Source organism: Apodemus sylvaticus, chromosome 16, assembly GCF_947179515.1.
Source record: "Apodemus sylvaticus chromosome 16, mApoSyl1.1, whole genome shotgun sequence".
Taxonomy (NCBI): domain Eukaryota; kingdom Metazoa; phylum Chordata; class Mammalia; order Rodentia; family Muridae; genus Apodemus; species Apodemus sylvaticus.
The window spans coordinates 34,886,523-34,907,471 of record NC_067487.1 but is presented as its reverse complement, the minus strand read 5'-3'; the positions used below and the strand labels follow the sequence as shown (position 1 = coordinate 34,907,471).

General features: G+C 43.1%; 1 protein-coding gene across 1 annotated transcript; it reads right to left on the bottom strand.

The window, feature by feature from the left end:
* Positions 1-5,958: 5,958 nt before the first annotated feature.
* LOC127667126 (keratin-associated protein 10-4-like) lies at positions 5,959-19,883 on the bottom strand. Its single transcript, XM_052160135.1, has 2 exons — positions 19,875-19,883; positions 5,959-7,287 (listed from the first exon to the last, which is right to left on the bottom strand). The coding sequence occupies exons 1-2, from the start codon at positions 19,881-19,883 to the stop codon at positions 5,959-5,961; spliced, it is 1,338 nt and encodes a 445-aa protein (XP_052016095.1).
* Positions 19,884-20,949: the final 1,066 nt, after the last annotated feature.

Here is a 20,949-nt window from a genome sequence, read left to right as displayed (position 1 = left end):
TCGAGGGAAGAGTCCTCCCTGCATTCTCCTCAGTGTCTGCTGCATTCTGAGCCCTTCTAGGCTGGTTGAGTCTCTTTAGACCAGCGGTTCTCAACTTTCCTAATGCTGTGACATTTTAGTACAGTTCCTCGTGCTGTGATGACCCCTAACCATAAAATGATTTTTGTCACTACTTTATAACCGCAGTTTTGCTATTACTATGAATCATTCTGTCAATATTTTGGGGAGATAGAAGTATGCTGGAGGGGTCGAGACCCACAGGTTGAGAATCTTCCTTGACCTAGGAGTTTCCTCACACACACAAGATGACACACAGAACCTCTGTAGGTCTGTGGGGGTGTTTTCTATGTGACTCTCTTCCTTCATAGACACTGTCTTATGAATTTTGTCACTTTGGTCTCCTGGACCCTTGGTTTTATCTCCTTTATCCAGAAGGCTTTAGGAAGCTCCTCCTGGGTTTCTGCTCCTTGCACTGCGGCCTGGAAGTCATCAGCAGAGCAGGCTGGGGTGTGAGGGCCTGCCTCCCTTCCTTCCTGTTCTCAGGGGTCCACTTGTATCTTTGTTGTTGTTACAGCCGGAAGGATTAATCTGGTCCTTACTGCTTCATCTTGGCCCCTTGGTTTTGTTTGTTTTTTGAATCCTGCCTGTATCATCCTGCAGGAAGGCATTCAAACCTAATGTAGTATTACTTCCCGAGATTTTAATAAGCCATTCCACAGTGTCCCAAGGTTCTGGGTGGTAAGCGACATTCTAATGTCAGCAACTGTCACGGGTATCAGTTCATCACACGTTTTTCGTTCTGTGCATTTAGCTTGTTGGTCAGTAGTTGAACAAACAAGGCATTTAGCAAGTCCATAGCTGGTGGAAATAGTATGAACTGCTGTTGGGAAAATTAGCCCATATGTTTCTGAGATGGAAAGCTTTTGATGTGGGTAAGCAAGTACTAAATGCCGGCTTAGATGATTGACTATATTGTGGACTCCTTGTTGCTTAGTCAGAAGGCTTAGTCTCCAGGGTTTCTGCTCCCTGCAGATCATTGGCATAGCGGACTGTTGGGAGGGTGAGTATTCGCGAGTGGAAGTAGCCAGATCAGCCTTGCTAAAGGAATGTCCACCCTCTATCCACAACAATCTGCTCATAGGCTCACTGAGTATATTCAGGGCGGCTGCAGCAAGGTTGGATGGAGAGCCTAGAACAGCTTTACTTGTCCTGCACATTTCTAATAGCCTTGTCTGTGATTATTGACTTCTGATTAGTACCAATAATGGAAATAAATAACTTTACCCTTTGAGACAATACTGAGAGTTTTTGTTATCTATTTTCTAGTGTTGTATAACAACCCCAGATTCAGTAGTTTAAGACTACATTTATTTTGATCCTGAATCTTCGACATAAGCAGGCCACTCAGGGTCATCAAACTCCCACTGCCATTCGGGGTAAACAAAGCTGAAGGGTGAACTATTCTGAAAGCTTGTACATTTATGCTCAGAGATTGATACTGATAAACACCAGGTCTTCAGCTGGGTCTGAGGCCAGACCATCTGTGTGTGTCTTTTTTGTATTACTTGGCTTCCTTGTAGTCTGGTTACAGGACACTACAGGTGGGTGTCTGTGAGTAACAGTGGGAAGGAATATTACCTTTTATAGCTTAGAATTCATGTAACATTGTTGATGTCATAATTATGGACTTGCCCAGGCTGAAGGAGAAAAATGAAAATCTGACCCTTCGGTGGAGGACAATTGTCATTGTCACATTGTGAAGGGTATGTTGGTGTGGCCAATTCTGGAAAATATAACCTGTATGACCATTATACAGGTGGTACACCCAATTTTACTAATTTTCCATTTCTTATTACTTTCAAGTTCTTGACTCTATGGCCAGATTGTTAGCCTTGCTTGTGAACTGAAGTTCATATAGCCTTTTAGGCATTTCTATTTCCAAACAAAGATGGTAAGACCATATATTGCTCAAAATTCTGTTCACTGAATTTATCTGCCTTATCATTCTTCATATCACATACAAACAGCACTGTAGAATTGATCACTCTACCTATAGAAGGCATATACAGGTTCTGGAAAATGATTTGAAAACCTTTCACTGACAGGTGACTATTTGGGGAGTGAGAACTATATATCAGTGTCTCGAGACTAAAGCACAGACAGTGTGTTTCTGTTGCTGTGAAAAACACCATGACCAAAGCAACTTGGAGAGGAAAAGGTTTATTTCAATTTACAGGCATAGATCATCATCCAGAAAAGCCAGAGTAGGAACTCTAGGCAGGAACCTGGAGGCAGGAGCTTGAAGTACAAACCCTGGAGTAGCCAGGTGTTGGTGATACATGCCTTTAATCCTAGCACTCTGGAGACAGAAACAGGTTCATCTCTGAGTTCAAGACCAGTCTGGTCTACTGAGCCAAGACAGCCAGAGCTAAACAGAGAGACCCTGTCTTAAAAACAAAAAGACAAAAAAACAAAGCAACAACAATAAAAATTAACTCTGGAACAATGATGCTTATGGGGTGCTACCAGACTCACATTCAACTATCTGTGTTATCAAGCCGGGACCTACCTGCCTAAGGATTGTAACGCCCACAGTGGGACTGAGCCCGTCTACATCAAATTATCATCAGTTAAGAAAATGTCCCACAGACTTGGCCTTTGGCCAGTCTGATTGAAACAATTCTTCAGGCAAGGTTTCTTCTTCTCAGGTGACTACAGGTATGTGTCAAGTTGACAGCTAAAACTGTAACCACGTGTATGTGAATTCCAGTGAAAAATTCCAGTGTCTTCACAATGACTTGAATGATATCACTTTCTCTGAGGATACAGTTCAGCTGCAAAGAACCTCATGGTGTTTGGGTAGCACATTAGCTCTCTGTGGGTGTTTTGTAGATATTTGAAGACTAATGTCTGAAGAGTATATGTTTGACTGAATGACTCTCAAATATACCCATCCTGAATCCCTAAACCTGTAGATGTCACATTATATGTTTTTTGCTCAGGTGATGAAGTTTGGTTTAAACCCAGGGCCTTGCACATTTTCTTTCTTTCTTTCTTTCTTTCTTTCTTTCTTTCTTTCTTTCTTTCTTTCTTTCTTTCTTTCTTTCTTTCTTTCTTTCCTTCCTTCCTTCCTTCCTTCTTTCCTCCCTCCCTCTCTCCTTCCCTCCTTTTTCTTTTTTCCTTCCTTCCTTCCTTCCTTCCTTCCTTCCTTCCTTCCTTCCTTCCTTCCTTCCTTCCTTCCTTCCTTCCTTCCTTTCTTTCTTTCTTTCTTTCTTTCTTTCTTTCTTTCTTTCTTTCTTTCTTTCTTTCTTTCTTTCTTTCTTTCTTTCTTTCTTTCTTTCTTTCTTCCTTTTTCTTTTTCCCTCAGAGCTGAGGACCAAACCCAGGGCCTTGCACTTGTTAGGCAAGCACTCTACCACTAAGCTACTAAGCTAAATCCCCAACAGCTCAGGTGATGAAGTTAAGATGAAGATGGAGAGCTACCTTGGAATCTCTGGACAGACCCAATGTAACATCAACATTCTTGGTAAGCACAGGAGAGGCTAAGCCAGGGAAGTAATCGGTGCAAAGACTGGAACAGAAACTAGACTCATACGTGTTGAAGGAAAAGAACGAGTCCAGAGGATAGTCACTGAAAACCTGAGAAGGTCCAATTGACCTCAGAGCTTCTCGAAGGAATTAGGTCTTCCGACACTTTGGCTTTAGCCCAGGAATACTGACTTCAGACTTCCGGAATAGACTCCACATCGTGTTACATCTTTGCATCGGTTTCCTGTTGCTGCTATAACAAATCGCCAGGGATTTAGAGACTCAGGGGAGGAAATGTGTCTCCTGCATGACTGTTCTAGAGACCAGAGAATTGAAGCTATGTGACCAGGCTAGAAACCAACATTTGTAGACAAGGTTGGGAGACTCTCTACGTCACTTCTGCCAGCGTCTGCTGTTTGCTGCCATTCCCTGGGCTTGGGGCAGACTCACTACAATCTCTACCTTGATCTTCAGGTTTATCTGGTTTGCTTTATACATCTTTTGCTGCTTTATGAAGTTGCCATCTATCATAAGTTTTTCACTTAAGGACCACCTAAATAACCCAGAAAAACCAACCCATGTTGAGATCTTGAACTTAGTTCCATCTGCAAAGGCCACTTCTCCTTATAACTTACATTCACAGCTTACTTTTGGGGATTTGATATTCTTGGGTGGTCATGCACCCCCTTACTACAACCATGGTGATTTGTTATAGGAACAACCAAAGCAGCTAAGCGGTAAAGCTCTACTGGGGCTCAATAGTAACCCAAAAGTTATTTCCCCAAAGGAAAATAATCACTTTTCAAGGCAAATACAGTCTCAATGAAATGCTAAGATCTTGATCTATGATTCTTTGAATGTCTCTTTTCCCAGGTCAGACATCACTATTTGAGACTTTACCCAGTCTGATACTCTTACATTACTAAGAACAGCTAAGAAACAACCCTTCTCCTCGCTATGTAGGTAATTGGCAAGCATCAAATAATAAATAAAATTCTGCTAAATCTTAGGAAGTGTATTATGCTTTGTCTCTTATTTTGTTAGGAAGGAGGACAAAGTGTGCATCCTTGGGGGGAGATATTCTAGCATATTCCAATGTTCCGATGCCCAGAAACTTCACAGAATTTATCTTCCATGTGTGTCTCACAAAAGCATCCCACTACGGTTGGCATTGTTGTCTGATCTATCAAGCCCTTTAGTTTCATTAATATACACACAGATGTTCTGTGCTTCTTACCCAGCTGCTCCTCATCTTCTCCCCGCCCCTCAGCTATAAAATATACAATGATAGATTAATAACTCTGACATCTACATTCTCAACTCCCACACCCAGAGTCCTCTGTGAATTGAATGAAGAGGCATTCTGGGGTGAGAACCCACAATGGGCTGATAACTGTCAGGCCTTTCCAAGCTCGCCTCCACCAGATGCAAAACCATATTTGTTTTTTAACGCAATGGGTGTGGCTTGTCTTTTTCATGTGTGTAGACAAGGGACTCTGCAGGTGGGTCTGACTAACAGGGTTCTTCTGTTTTTGAGCCAGATGTGTTCACGAATACATGTGACGCACATTAACTGTGTGCGTATTTGCATGAATAAGTTCCTCCCTCATTAAAAAGCCAAGGACTGAAGAAGACACTGTCTTCTTTCTTCATTTCAGAAATATGACAAGTTGATAACGCTACTTATCCTCCCAAGTGTAATTTTTAGAAGAACTGGATATTTCCACAGCCACTCTGGCTTTTCTGTTTGTCACCAGCCCTTATTGTTTGCAGTCTTATTTGTGTATGAATTTTGATTCCTTTGAAAAGGATTGAAAAACAAAAGAGCATTTCAGACTTCTACTTTTGACAAGAAAATATGTTCAGTTTAGATACAAAATTGAAGCATGTGTATGCACATTGTCCTTTTATTAAAGGAAATATTCCTGGGACTCAGTGGAGACTTGGCTAGCATTCTGTCACTGGGACAAACCATTTGAGAGAAAGAATTTGTGATGGTTTGAATATGCTTGGCCTAGGGAGTGGTACTATTAGATATAACCTTGTTGGAGTAGGTGTGGCCTTGTTGGAGTAGGTGTGGCCTTGTTGGAGTAGGTGTGGCCTTGTTGGAGTAGGTGTGGCCTTGTTGGAGTAGGTGTGGCCTTGTTGGAGTAGGTGTGTCATTGTGGGTGTGGGCTTTGAGACCCTCATCCTAGCTGCCTGGAAGCCAGTCTTTTCCTAGCAGCCTTCAGATAGAAACAGAACTTTCAGCTTCTCCAGCCATATGTTTGCCTGGATGCTGCCATGCTCCTGCCTTGATGATAATGAACCGAACCTCTGAACCTGTAAGCCAGCCCCAATTAAACGTTGTCCTTATAAGAGTTACCTTGGTCATGGTGTCTGTTCACAGCAGTAAAACCCTAACTAAGACAGAATTAAAGAAGCAAAGATTTATTCCAACTCATGATTTCCAGAGTTTAAGCCCATGGCCACTTGACCCCTGCCTGTCACCTTAGTCTGCAATAGCACAGTGCAGCACAGGGGGAGCACAATGCAGCATAGGGTGAGCACACTGCAGCACAGGGGGAGCACAATGCAGCACAGGGGGAGCACAGTGCAGCACAGGGGGAGACAGTGCAGCACAGTGCAGTACAGGGGGAATACAGTGCAGCACAGGGAGAGCACAGTGCAGCACAGGAGGAGCACAGTGCAGCACAGGGGGAGCACAGTGCAGCACAGGGAGAGCACAGTGCAGCACAGGGGGAGCACAGTGCAGCACAGGGGAGCACAGTGCAGCACAGGAGGAGCACAGTGCAGCACAGGAGAAGCACAGTGCAGCACAGGGGGAGCACAGTGCAGCACAGGGGGAGCACAGTGCAGCACAGGGGGAGCACAGTGCAGCACAGGGGAGCACAGTGCAGCACAGGAGGAGCACAGTGCAGCACAGGAAGAGCACAGTGCAGCACAGGGGGAACACAGTGCAGTACAGGGGAGCACAGTGCAGCACAGGAGGAGCACAGTGTAGCACAGGAGAAGCACAGTGCAGCACAGGGGGAGCACAGTGCAGCACAGGGGAGTACAGTGCAGCACAGGAGGAGCACAGTGTAGCACAGGAGGAGCACAGTGCAGCACAGGAGGAGCACAGTGCAGCACAGGGGGAGCACAGTGCAGCACAGGGGGAGCACAGTACAGCACAGGAGGAGCACAGTGCAGCACAGGGAGAGCACAGTGCAGCACAGGAAGAGCACAGTGCAGCACAGGGGGAGCACAGTGCAGCACAGGGGAGCACAGTGCAGCACAGGAGGAGCACAGTGCAGCACAGGAAGAGCACAGTGCAGCACAGGGGGAACACAGTGCAGCACAGGGGAGCACAGTGCAGCACAGGAGGAGCACAGTGTAGCACAGGAGAAGCACAGTGCAGCACAGGGGGAGCACAGTGCAGCACAGGGGAGTACAGTGCAGCACAGGAGGAGCACAGTGCAGCACAGGGGGAGCACAGTGTAGCACAGGAGGAGCACAGTGCAGCACAGGAGGAGCACAGTGCAGCACAGGGGGAGCACAGTGCAGCACAGGGGGAGCACAGTGCAGCACAGGAGGAGCACAGTGCAGCACAGGGAGAGCACAGTGCAGCACAGGGGGAGCACAGTGCAGCACAGGGGGAGCACAGTGCAGCACAGGGGGAGCACAGTGCAGCACAGGGGGAGCACAGTGCAGCACAGGGGGAGCACAGTGCAGCACAGGGGGAGCACATCGCAGAGCATCCTGCTCACTTTGGAGATGCTGGGGAAAAAAAGAGAAGAGGGGACTGAAGTCCTAATATTCCTTTCAAAGTGCCAATGTAAAACACAGCTCTTGCCTAAAAGATAAAAAGATGGTTTGTTTTTAACTAACTATGAGCCACCATGGCTCACAGGGAGCACAGCCAGTCTGTAAACTAGCTTTCTTACACCATGCCCCATTGCTTAAAGGTTCCATTATTTCCCAATACTTACTCCAGGCTAGCAACCAAACCTTTCCCAAATGGGTCTTTGAGGACATTTACCACCCAACTACTAAGAAAGCTAGGACCCTACAGAATATAGGGAAAAGAATTTCATTTTGTAAGTAGCACAACCAAATCTTGTAGACTCCACAAAGCTTTGAAGGAGAATTTCAAGATGATTTTCTCTGCCTCTATAGGAACTAGAGAAATACTAATAATATAAACTGTGAAAGTAATGAAGATACTTGCTTAAAATCAAAGCAAGAATCATTCAACAAAACATTACCTAGTTATCAGAATGGTTTTGGTTATCAGGGACGATTCTGATGCCTTTGGCAACACAGATGAAATTTGAAATGGTAATAAGTGAAAGGATCTCTATGTATCACACAAATATGGCTTTATTTATGTGAGATGTCCAGAACAGGAAAATCCAGAGAAAGAAAGTAGATTCACAGCTGTGAAGGTTGGTGGCAGGGCTGGGGAGTGGTACCCAGGGCCATGGGGATTCTTTTTTTTTAAAGGATTTTTTATTTTATTTTATTTATATATGAGTACACTGTAGTTTGTCTTCAAACACACCAGAAGAGGGCATCGGATCTTATTACAGATGGTTGTGAGTCACCATGTGGTTGCTGGGAATTGAACTCAGGACCTCTGGAAGAACAGTCAGTGCTCTTAACCCCTGAGCCATCTCTCCAGCTCCGGCTGTGGGGATTCTTTTAGGGGTTGGACATATTCTAGAGTTGGCTGATGCTAATAAATGTACAGCTTTGAATATCCTAAAAGTGACTGGGTTTACGCTTTAGAAGGTTGAAAGATGCTATATGTGGATATGTCTCTGGAGCTATGGTTTCAAACGTGAAAATATGAAAAGAGATTTTACTAATGAAACGTTTCTCCAACTGTTCTCCAAATGCAGCATTTTCTCAAACTTTTAAAGACTATGGTAATAATACTACAAATAGACTTTTTAAAAAATCATTTTCATTTAATTAATATGATGTATCATCAACAAAATCAAGGATTTGTCTTTAATTCATCCAAGGGAGATTAAAAAATCTGACACTACAATGTTTAAGGAAAAAAATTGTCCTTGATCTAGTTTTCAGAGTTGTAAGAAAATGCATTTCCACCTCTTTAAATTGTCTTTGTTACAGTAGCCATAGTAAACTAAAGCTTCTTTCTCCTTCTTCTCTTCAATTTTCTATTCCTAATGGAATGCATTTCCTAAAAATACCCTAAATACTTAATAATTATTATTACTTGATATCTTGAAAAAGAACTGAGAATTATCGGGTCTATTTGAACAACCTAATTGCAGATAGTGGGGGTCAGAACATGTCTTTACTTGGAATCATCTTTTTTGTTAGAGAGATTTTCTCACTTGGGAGCAAATTTTAAATCAATTTAATAGTTAAAAGACAGATACTCACCTTTGAAAGCATAAACAATCAGACCTTCAAATACACTGAATCAGTATTGTTCACAGTCTCAAAGGAGTCAAAACTTAGTAGCCAGCACAATTAGGTATGAAGGAAGCACTTCCTGAACCAGGAGTGGAATCCAGAAATCCGAAGGCCTCTGTAATCTGTTGTCTAGCCTCTGTAACCTGTTAGCCTACGTAGCCTGAGGGCTAGCTACAGATTTGTGGACTGTTATCAGTTATCAAAGATTAGATAAGAAACTTTGTTCTTGTATGTAAATCAACCGTTTCTGTTCTGACTGGTTAGTGTAGTTCAGCTTACTTTTTAAACTTTCTTAGTCTGTCTGTCTCTGTCTCTCTGTCTCTCTGTCTCTGTCTCTGTCTCTGTCTCTCTCTCTCTCTCTCTCTCTCTGTGTGTGTGTGTGTGTGTGTGTGTGTGTGTAGATTTCTAGATGAAGAAAACAATGTGCTGTTTTAGATTCTGGTATAGTCTCCTTATCTCGTGGTGGATCGACAGTAAAACAGATAACTTGCTTAGATAAAATCAGTCTGTGTGGGGGAACCTCGCATCTGTAGATCTCCTGTCTGTCAGTTCAATTAAAACCATTATCTAACTTGGATTTGGGAGGAGTTGGAGGAACGGGGAAGAATATGACCAAAATATATTATATGAGAAGTTAAAAAATAAAGTAAAATAAGAAAAAAAATCCAGTTTATATTGGCTGGAGATTATGATGACGTTGTAAGCTATCCCCCGGAGAATTTGGCAACATCTGAAAGTCCCTAGATGATTCCTGCATTCCTTCATATTTGTTCAGAAAATGTTCTCTTTCTTTCTCTCCCTCTCTCTCCCTCCCTCTTCCCTCTTCCCCCAACCCAGGGAGATAGCTCAGTCAATTAAATGCTTGCTGTGCAAGTATGCGTTTGATTCCAGACATCCATCTAAGAAGCTGAGCATGGAAGCATGTGTCTGTAGTTCCAGGGCTGGGGGAGCAGGGACAGGAGCCTTCCTGAGGCTCACTGGCTAGCCTAGCCATTAGTCCCAGGTCCCAGAGGAAGACCTCGTGTCAAAAAAGAAAGTGGACAGCTCCTGAGGAACAACATGTGAAGTTGTTCTCTGGCCTACACAGGCATCTGTGTATGGGCTGGAGTGTACACACACACACACACACACACACACACACACACACACACACACAGAGAGAGAGAGAGAGAGAGAGAGAGAGAGAGAGAGAGAGAGAGAGAGAAGAGAGGTACCCATGCACACATGAATAGAATATGTGTGTATATATACACAAATAAATGCTACAATAAATACTTACAATAAAACGTTCATCACGTTCTAGCCTACGAAGTGAGTCATCTTAAGGTGGCCTCTCTTTGGTGCAAGTACTAAGCGTTATCATTTAGGTTACATAGGCTTGTCAGCGATCAGCGATGAAGCCTGTGTCTACTCGTATCTTTAGCCATGAAGGTGTTTGGCATTCTTAACTACTAGAAAGTTTGGAGGAAAATAGCTGCTGTAGGCTTAAGAAGAGTTTGGCATTCTGCAGCCCAGGCTCCCTCTCCCCCGGGGGTTTCCAGTGTCAGCATGTCATCAGCCTTGGAATTTTCCCATCAAGGAATGAGGATTTTCCCCCAGCTCTCTGGAATCTGAGCTTCCCCCGGCTCTTGTTTGGGTAAGAACGTAAGAACGGTGATGGAGGCCACAGGGAAACCACAGGGCTGGGTCTTAGATGTGCAGTTTCCGATATTGGCTGGCAGAGGGGAAATCAGTTCTCCAATGGAGTCTCACTGGCTATATCAACCACACCCCGGGGCAGGGCCTGTGCTCAGGAGATGATCAGTAAGAACAAACTCAATGGTATTTTTGTGGCATTTTTGTTTTGCTTTGTTTTAACTTTTTTTTTGTCTTATTGGGGCTTTTTTTGCATATTTGTGTTGATTTTTGGTTTTATGATTTTATTGGGGTGATTCTTTTTGTTGTTCTTTCTTACTTTTTGGGAGAGAGAAGAGGGAAGGAGAGAGAAATCATAAGGTAGGGAGGTGGAGAGAATATTGAGGTAATGGAGGGAGGGGAAACCATGATCAAAATATATTTTATGGGGCAAAAAGAGCAGTGTGCAGCTACTGATTTTGTTTGCGACCCTACAGTTGTGTATGGAGGACCACACAGAGAACTAAATTCCCTAACTGGTAGCCCACATCTTATTGTAATGCCAGCCGCTGAACGATGTGAATCTTCCAGCTCTCCTAGTCCTCTGGATGATATCGGCTACAGTGAAAGGACTTCTTCTCAGTGCACAGAATCATGGGAAACCAGAAAGGTATCGCTTTGATTCCTCGTGCGGCTTGTTACATAACATGTGATAACTCAATGGTTAGGAATAGATGCTTGCTTCTTCTTTCAATAAGGAGTGACTTATAGATGTCAAATGAAGAATCATTTTGATCTAATTTAAGTCATCCATTCTTTGCAAAGGGGGGTGAGATGTTACCTAAAATGTGCCACCATTGTTCCCCAGGAGGTTTCTATTTCTGAGACAGCAAGGGTAGAAGATTTGAAATAAATAGTTCTCCACCATCATTTGAAATTGGGTGCTTCTGGAATTTTCCTCCATGAACCACACAATGAAGCTTGAACTTACTGGAAGAGTCGTCCTACATTATGTGAAGCAACCTACACTCAGAGGCAACAGGACTTGACGGCGGGAGAGCTAAAAGCACAGCCCATCACTTCCGTTTCTCAGCCTCGTTCGCACTCCGCTTGGACTCAGAGATTTTTCCAACTTCTTCCCTGGGCTAGTTATTACCTTTGTTGTGCTAGGCTTCTTGGGAAAGACTTGGGCAGCCTGTCTCCAGCTGTCTTTTTATCTTTTATCCACAAGTATTCGATCTTCATCTGCTTGCATCTAAAGCAATACATCCACATGGTCCACAAGTACTCACCAGAAATTTCGCAACATCAAAGGTAGGATCAGGAATTCAAGGTGAGCTACACAGCAGGTTAAAGGTAGCCTATGCTACAGGAGACCCTGTCTCAAAGGCCTATAAACCTTTTTGTTATTATTTATGCTGATGATTCTAGGAGTTGTACTTTCCACAACTTATAGAACTATTTGTGTTAGTCTAGTTATCTTAGCCCTCTCTGGTCTTTTCTGTGCATGTATCCTGGATAACTTCTTCCAAATGCAGTACCACTCATCGTCTCTGACCTTTAAATATCCAGTTCTGTTCATTTAGAAGCAAACAAGCAAGCAAACAAACAAACAAAAAGGAGCTGATTATTATTTTCATAGGGGTTTGTTTTCTAAATTTCCCTCTTTCTTCTGAGACAATTTGACAGTCTCTGGAGACACATTTTGTCTCTTCTGAGGAAGGGTGGTCTCTTTCTTCTGCATCACCAGGAAAACCAGTTTGGATTGGCTGGCTTCATTCTATTAGAAAATTCAGAAATTCCATATCTTAGCAAAAGCTGAGTTCCCTAAAGTCTTTGAAAGACTAGCAAGGGTGGGGTGGGGGTGGTAGGGTGGGGTGGGGGTGGTAGGGTGGGGTGAGGTGGTAGTCTCAGACAAGTGGGACGGGATATAAGGATCCTGAAGCAGGGCTGGAGAAACTGTCTTTATTCACACAAGACCAAGTGTGTGTTTACTGAAAACAACACATGGAGGGGACAGGGAACTGGAACTCTCTTTGTTAAGCTAAAGCCTGGGAAGTATTGTAATTGGAGATCCACCTGGTGTGTTCAAAGCAGATTCTAGAAGCTCATGGAGAAGCGAAGAATTGCTTGTCTGTGGACCTCAGGCTGTTTGTAGGAGCATAGCCCAGATGACTTGATGTATCCAAAGCAAATCAAAATTTGCCCTCATGTATTCTCTCTCTCTCTCTCTCTCTCTCTCTCTCTCTCTCTCTCTCTCTCTCTCACACACACACACACACACACACACACTGTCTCCTCCTCCTCTTCCTCTTTTTTCTCCTTTTTATTCCTCTCAGTTTTAATACATATGTTGATAGACCAAATAATGTCATCAAATCTGTTTCTATTCTAATTCCAGAACCTTACTAAGGAGAAGGAACGTCTCAGAGGTTAAGGTAAGGCTCTTGAGGTGGTGAGGTCATCTGCTCAGGTCATGTCCTCAGTCACAAGTGTTCTTAGAAGAGGACTTGACCTAGAAAAGAGAGAAGACAATGTTGCCATGAATTCAGAAATTGGAGTGGTGCCACCACCACAAGCCAAGAAATGTTGGGAGCTGCCTGAAGCTAGAAGAGTTGGTAACAGTTTCTGGAGAGACTACATTCCCACTGCCGCCTTTCTTTCTTCCAGTGAAACTGTTTTGGGAAACTATAATCTAAGAACTGTGAAAAAATGAATGACCTATGGGTTTCAAGCCATCAAGTTTGTGTTAATCTATTCTATTAGCATCAGGAAACAAACAAACAAAAAATACAATGAAATATCATCTTAGATATCAGAGTGTAATGCAAAAATAATATATGGATAATATAGAGAAATTAGGTTAGACAATCACAATGAATGCACCACAGAACTAGGGGTAGTGGGAGAAGCAGGAGGACCAAGAGTTCAAGGTCATTCTCAGCTACATAGTGAGCTGGAGGCTGGCATGGGCTACTTGAGACATGAAGCAGAAATTGCACACTGTGTAAAATCAGGCAGTACACACTAATAATCCCAATATTACAGAGGTGGAGACAGGAGATTGGAAATTCAAGATCATACTCTGCTACATATCAAGTTCTTAGCTAGCCTTCATTTAAATGATGTCCTGTCTAAGGTGAAAAAAAAAGTGATATGCACACATACTTATATACATACATATGCATGTACATCATATGCATATATATAAGCATATACATACACCTATACATATTTACATGCATCATATACACATGCACATATATCATATACATATACATATACATATATGTCTTTATCATATACACATACATATACATGTACATCATATTCATACATATTCATATACCTCATATACACATACACACATTATATACACATACAAATACATATACATGTACATCATATATATATACACACATGCATGTACATATACATGTATATCATATATACATATACATGTACATCATATACATATGTATACACATACATACTTATATACGCATTTACATATGTACTTATCCCCTAGTGTGAAGTTTAAATATACATGTATATCCATATACATACATGTACACATGCATGTGTATATATGTATGCATGTATATATGTATGCACATACATTCATATATATCAACCCCAGCATCTCATCTCATATTTAGGTAAAAATGAAGTTATAAATGTGGGTCTCAAATCTGTGGATCCCTCCTGGGCATGCTTTCTGATAGGAAGCTTCCTTCTGCTCCACACAGACTGTACTTTCCAATTGGCTCTCAGTAAATCTTCTTTGTCTTTGCCCTTAGCCTGAAGGTGTTCTTCTAGTCTCTAAACATCAACGATCACCATCAGCTGATGCTCTTTAACACATACTTTTATTTCTGGATTTTGCTTCCGGCAACCCGTGCGGAACCTAGGCTAATCCTCGTCTGCATCCCCCTTTCCTCTATTTTTTTTTTTATTCCTTTTCTTTGAACTACCTATTTGTCTTTCGTGCAATGCAGCTGAGATAATTTCTCTAACTATAGGACATTTCTTAGGCTCGGTAAAATTGCTGCAATTTTATACAATCTCCGATAACACTCTGACTGGAAGAGCCAGAGAGTTGAACTCTAGCCATGGCTAAAGATGCCGTCAAGTTGTATCTTCACACATTTCAGAACCAGACTGCAGTGTACTGGGTACCCTTGTTCAGACACCTTAATGGCGGTGCCACTGCAGTGCAGTTGACAACCACACAGTGACTGCATAGGGGTTTTTAAAAAAGAGTGCGTGGACATTAGTACCCAGTTTGGTTGTGAGGTGAGCTGAGGGGCTCCAGAATGACTCTGAAGCTTTCAAATCACCCTCGTCACTCCTGTATGGGCCACCTGTCTCACTGGTGGTTGAAAAAAAAAAGGACGCCCATTTTTATCCAGACAACCTAGTTATTACTGTTTCTCTTTCCACAGCCTTTTTTCTTAGTGTTTTTCTCCCTTCATTGCAGCAGCAAAACTCTGGCTTTCTCCTAAAGAACTCATTGCCTCTCTGTTCCTTGGGTTTATAAAGAAGAGTTGTATAGTTACTGTGTAGTGCTGCCATGTCCAGATTCCTTTCACATCCCAACCTCCAGACTGTTCTATGTTGGTCTCTGACACCACTATGCCCGTCTGAGATTTTCACTGCATCCTGTTCCCTAAGCCAGCTGCAGGGTACCCGCTGGACTTTTCTTACTGCTCTCACCGAATATGTGACAAGACACAACTTAAGGGAGGACAAGTTTATTTTAGCTTGTAGTTATAAATACAGTTCATCATGGTACATGTCTTAGGGTTCTATTGATGTGAAGAGACACCATGACCAAGACAACTCTTACAAAGGACAACATTTAATTGGGGGCTGGCTTACAGTAGAGAAGTTTAGTCCATTGTCATCATGGCAGGACATGGTGGCATACAGGAAGGAGCTGAGGGTTCTACACCTGGATCCGTAGGCCGGAGAAATGTTACTCTAGACTTAGCTTGAAAACTTAACAACTCAAAGCCCTGCCCCTCTGTGACGCACTTCCTCCAATAAAGCCACTCTTACTCCAACAAGGTCGCACCTTCCGGTAGTACCAGCCCTTATGAGCCCAGGGGGCTGTTTTCATTCAAACTACCCCAACAAGGAAGGGATGATAGCCTGCAGGAGCCTGAAGTGGCTTATCTTAAAGCATCCATGATCAAGAAGCAGAGAGGAGACAGGACGTCAAGACTAGTTGTTAAACTTTAGAGTCTTCCCCAGCGACTAAGAAAGGCTCTGTCTCCTAGGTCCACAAACTTTCAACTCTGCTCCACCAGCTGGGGACCAAGTCCAAGCACATGAGTTCTGTCAGATCATTTGATATTCAAACTACCCAGGAAGTTGCTGTAAATGCAAATTCTTGGGCACTGGTGTAGTTTTCTGAGACAGAAACTTAGGCTCAGAGTCCAGCCATCTGTATCACTGAGGTCCAAGCTAGACCCCTGGGAAGGTACATCCAATGGCCTGTCCATTTAATGACTATGGAAATCTGCTCATTCTTTCCCTTAATAGGGGATGAGTCTGTGATGCTGCTTGGGTTCTAGACTAACCTCTTATCTTGGCCAAATATCTCCCCTGCTTAAGAGATGTCATGGAGCTGGGCAGTGGTGGTGCATGCCTGTAATCCCAGCACTTGGGAGTCAGAGGCAGGCAGATTTCTGAGTTCCAAGCCAGCCTGGTCTACAGAGTGAGTTCAGGACAGCCAGGGCTATACAGAGAAACCCTGTCTCTGAGAGAAAGAAAGAAAGAAAGAAAGAAAGAAAGAAAGAAAGAAAGAAAGAAAGAAAGAAAGAAAGAAAGAAAGAAAAGAAAGATGTCATGAGTTGAGTGACACCCTTGCCCCAAATATGTTGCTATGAAATTGGAATGTGATATATGTAATGTAACTGGGAAATAGGGTTCTTGCAGATATAATTAGTAGTGGAGATGAGTACATCTCTACTCCAGCATGACAGGTGTCTTTGTATGGTATAGAGGGACACAGAGAAAGCGCCACATATAACGGCAGTGGAAATTAGAGGGACGCATCAACGCATCATAGAACCACAAAGATTGTTGGCTAATTCTAGAGGCCAGGAGAGAGGGGTGGGCAGATTCTCCATCAGTGCCCTCAGGAGGAAACAACATGTAGATGCCTTTGATTTCAGTCTTCCAACCTTAGCAGAAGAAACTGAGAACATTTTCCTATTTCGAGCCATTCAGTTTATGGAACTGTCTATAGCAGCTGTGAGAAATGAATTTAAAGGTGTTTTGCCTCATCTGGTTCCCTCATTGACTGTCCTGCACAGACAAGAGTCTTGCCTCAGGCTCTGCACAAGGACCTTAATCTGAGACAGAAGAAATTTTCCTGATTTCTCACTGAACCATCTGCCCAGTTGTAACAACTAACTCCTCTGAGTGTGGTATCTTTCAACTATTCTTTCTGTGCTGGTAACTGTTGCAACAGAGGTGTGAAACCAGATGAATAGGGCAGGAAGAGCTCTTGATTGTTTTTCTATTCCAGCAGACTCAAGCACTCCATTGTAAGCCCTACTCTGCCCTCTGATAGCATAGCTTCCCATTGCTTTCCTAGTTGTATGTGGTTAGCAGAGATGTTTCGTTGTAGGGTCTTAAAAAGCTGACTATTTGCATGCGCCATTCCGGCTGCTCACGCTGAGCTGATGATAGACTGTGGTTCAGAAAACAGCGTGGTCCTTTCTTATCCTCTGCCTCCTCCCCAACTCTCTCTGCTGCCTCTGCCTCACCTGAAGCAAGCTGATGAATGACTACAGATATCTCAGCACTATCCAAATGCTGGGATGCAGACTTGCATTATAGGATATTTAATAGTATCCTCAACTTTTACCCACTACATTTCAGTGGCAGTCCCCAACACCCACCCAGACTTTAATGACCAAAAGTGCCTGAATGTTTCCAATGTGCCTAGGGATGGGCAATTATTAAATGGCCAGTGCATGTATCAGCTTGCCGTCAGGGTTGACTATCCAAGGCATATGTCTCTCAATGCTTGTTTCTTTATATAGAACTCTCCGGGGTTCTCAGAGAGACTTCCACTGCTCAGCAGACCCTCATTAGAACCCCTTCCTGCTGACCTCTTCTTGCTTCTGATGGACACTGCCAATCCTAACCGCAGCAAGCAGTTCTTCTGGGTGGAGTCCATTGAAAAAATCTCATTCCCAGCTTCCTCTGCAGGACAACCTGACCCTAAATAAACCCCGCCAGCTTCTCTTGTCCCCATGCCGTGGCAGATAATGGTTTGAGACAACAGTTACTGTCAGATTCCTCAGAACCGGAATCAGGCACTGACCTTTGCCATTCTTCACTCCTAATGGAAAGGACTGTGTGCCTCCTGGGTTTCTCACCACATCTCACTCACTAGGGCTCCATCTTCATCCTATTGCCCAGCAACTAATTGCTGTAATCTTAGCGCCTCAAACCTTCATTTGCAGTTTTATGGGTCAAGGGTTCTGAGTGGAGTTCTTGAAACCGCTGATAAAGGTTTCAGGCTGAAATTCCAAGATTTGGGGTCCTCCTCCTTCATGACCATTTCTTATTGGCAAAATTCATTTCCTTTCAACTGTATGACTGAAGTTCCCATCCAACGCCCCCACTTCCTTGTTGGCCCCCAGATGGGAACCGTTTTCAACTTTCAGAGGTCACCCACCATCCCTTGCTGTGTAATCCTCTTAGACAGTCCACAACATGGCTGTGTATTTTCTCCTAGAGCAACAAGAGTGTATCCCATAGGTCAGACATGGTTTGAAGTGTTTATTTGACTGGGTGAGATCTACTTATCTTCCCTTTTAAATATATCACTGATTGGAGACTTTAATCATACTTACAAGAATACTTCTTGTCATACAATACATCATGGTTACATCATAGCTGTATATTTCATCTACTCAAAGAAGAAGATTCTTGGAGGAAAGGGTATGGGTCCCTGGAAGGGCCATTTTAGGATTCTGCCAATTATAGCCCTCATGAGAGTTCCTCATTCTGCTTGAAGGTGGTGACTGTCAATCTCCTTTCTCTTCTAGAAAAGTGATATGAAATGACATTTCCACCCAACCTCCAAGAATGACAATTTTCTTTTTAGGAACCATTTATTTTTTGGAGAGGAAGCATCTTTACTTTTGTGGCCTAGAGGTGGGCAGTGGGCTTAGGGCTACTGGAATAGATTTTGTCCATCTTTTGACAGCTCCTGGATATGAATTTAACTCTCTGATTTGAATCTGCAAATGTTTATTTACTTACTTATGTGGTGGTTTAAATAAGAATGACCCCCCCCATAGGCCCCCGAAAGGCCCGTATGTCTGAGTACTTAGTCTCCAGTTGGTGGAACTGTTTGGAAAGGATTAGGAGGTGTGGCCTTGCTGGAGAAGGTGTGTCACTGGGATGGGCTTGGAGATTTCAAAAGACTTGCTATTCCCAATGTTCTTTCTGCCTTGCATTGTGGATCAAGATGTTCATTGCTCCATCAGAGTGGATTCTAATCCTTTGAAACCCTAAGCCAAGTTGTCTTAGTTAGGGTTTTACTGTTGTGAACAGACACTATGGCCAATGCAAGTCTTACAAAGGACAACATTTAATTGGGGCTAGCTTACAGGTTCTGAGGTTCAGTCCCCATTATTGTTAAGGTAGGAGCATGGCAGCATCCAGGCAGGCATGGTGCAAGGGGAGCTGAGAGTTCTACATCTTCATCTGAAGGCTGCTAGCAGAATACTGGGTTTTAGGCAGATAGAAAGAGGGTTTTTTAGCCCACACCCACGGTAACATACCTACTCCAACAAGGCCACTCCCACTTCAACAGGGCCACACCTTGTAATAGTGCCACTCCCTGCACCAAGCATACAGAAATAGTCATATAAGTTAAACTCTTTTATACGTTGCCTTAATTGTGGTGTTTTATCACAGCACCAGAAAAGTAGCTGAGACAACTTATTTTTTAATTTTTGAAACAGGCCCTCAATAAACATCAATGTCTGCAAATATTTCTAATCTATCATTAATAACCTAGAGTCTCAGAAAAAAAGGAAATACAGCTTAATTTTCTATTAAATTTCAATATACTGATCTTTTGAAACCACCAATATCTACAACACTTGGTTTAGAATTCCGTCTTCTTCCCAAGCTAGGTGCTAGCAGAGAAAGTCACACAGTGGCCAGAAAGTCACACAGTGGCTCCCCAACAACTTTGCAACTGATAACCTCAGCTGGCGCTCAGTTCTGCCGGAAACCGCTCCCTCCCCACCTCCTGGTCCACTTACCCTCTCCATTCTTGGTGTTTCAGACCTCTGCTCACCACACCTCCCATTTCCTTTGACATAATTCTTGAGCACCTACTGTGTGTTAGGGTGCATGCAATGCTGTTGTAGTGATCCAAAGGCCTATGAATCCATCCCACCTGCCCCAGGTATCACACGTATGGGCTGAGGAGACTGACAATTAACCAGTAACCAACCGTATGAATATGAAAGGAGCAGCAGCATGAGTCTGTCTGTGTTCAGGACATGGTTAGAACACTGAGCACTTCTGAGTTGCCCTCGTAGATAAATATTGTTAGGTCATGGTATACACGTTATCACTCCATGCGATGGTTTGGTTTTAGTGTGAATATAACCGACCCTGTGTTACTCTAAGCCCTATGGAAGATGTGGGATGATTTCCCAGGGTTATCAGTAGTTTCCAAGCTTCATTGCTCTGTGGTTTCATGTGGTTTATGACTTTTTGCTCCATTTGGAAATCCAGTATCATGACAGACTATGTTAGTAGGAGAACCTCTTTTGGTTTATTTTTTTTAATTAAATTACATTTATCTGGGGGAGGGAGCATGTGCATGTCACTCTGTGTGTGTGTGTGTGTAAAGTGTGTATGGTATGTTATATGAGTGTGTGTATGTGTGTGTGAATGTATGTGTGGTATCTATGAGCATGTATGTATATGTGTGTGTTTGTGTGCATATATGTGTGAATGTGTGTATGGTATGTGGGTGTGTGTGTGTGGTACGTGGTGTATGTATGTGTGAATATGTGTGTTTGAGTGTATGTATGATATGGTGCAAATGTGTGTGTGTAAGTATAGTGTGTGTGAATGTGTGAGTGTGTGTGTGTATGTATGGTATGTGTGTGTATAATTGTGTGTGACTGTGTGTGTGAGTGTATATATGTATGGTATGTGTGTGAATGTGTGAGGGACTGTGTGTGTATGTATGGTGTGTGTGTGTGAATGTGTGTATAATTGTGTGTGTATGGTGAATGTATGTGAATATGTGTGTGGATGCATGAGGTGTGTGTATAGGTCAGAAAACAACTTGTGGGAGTGGGTTCTCTGCTTCTACAGTGA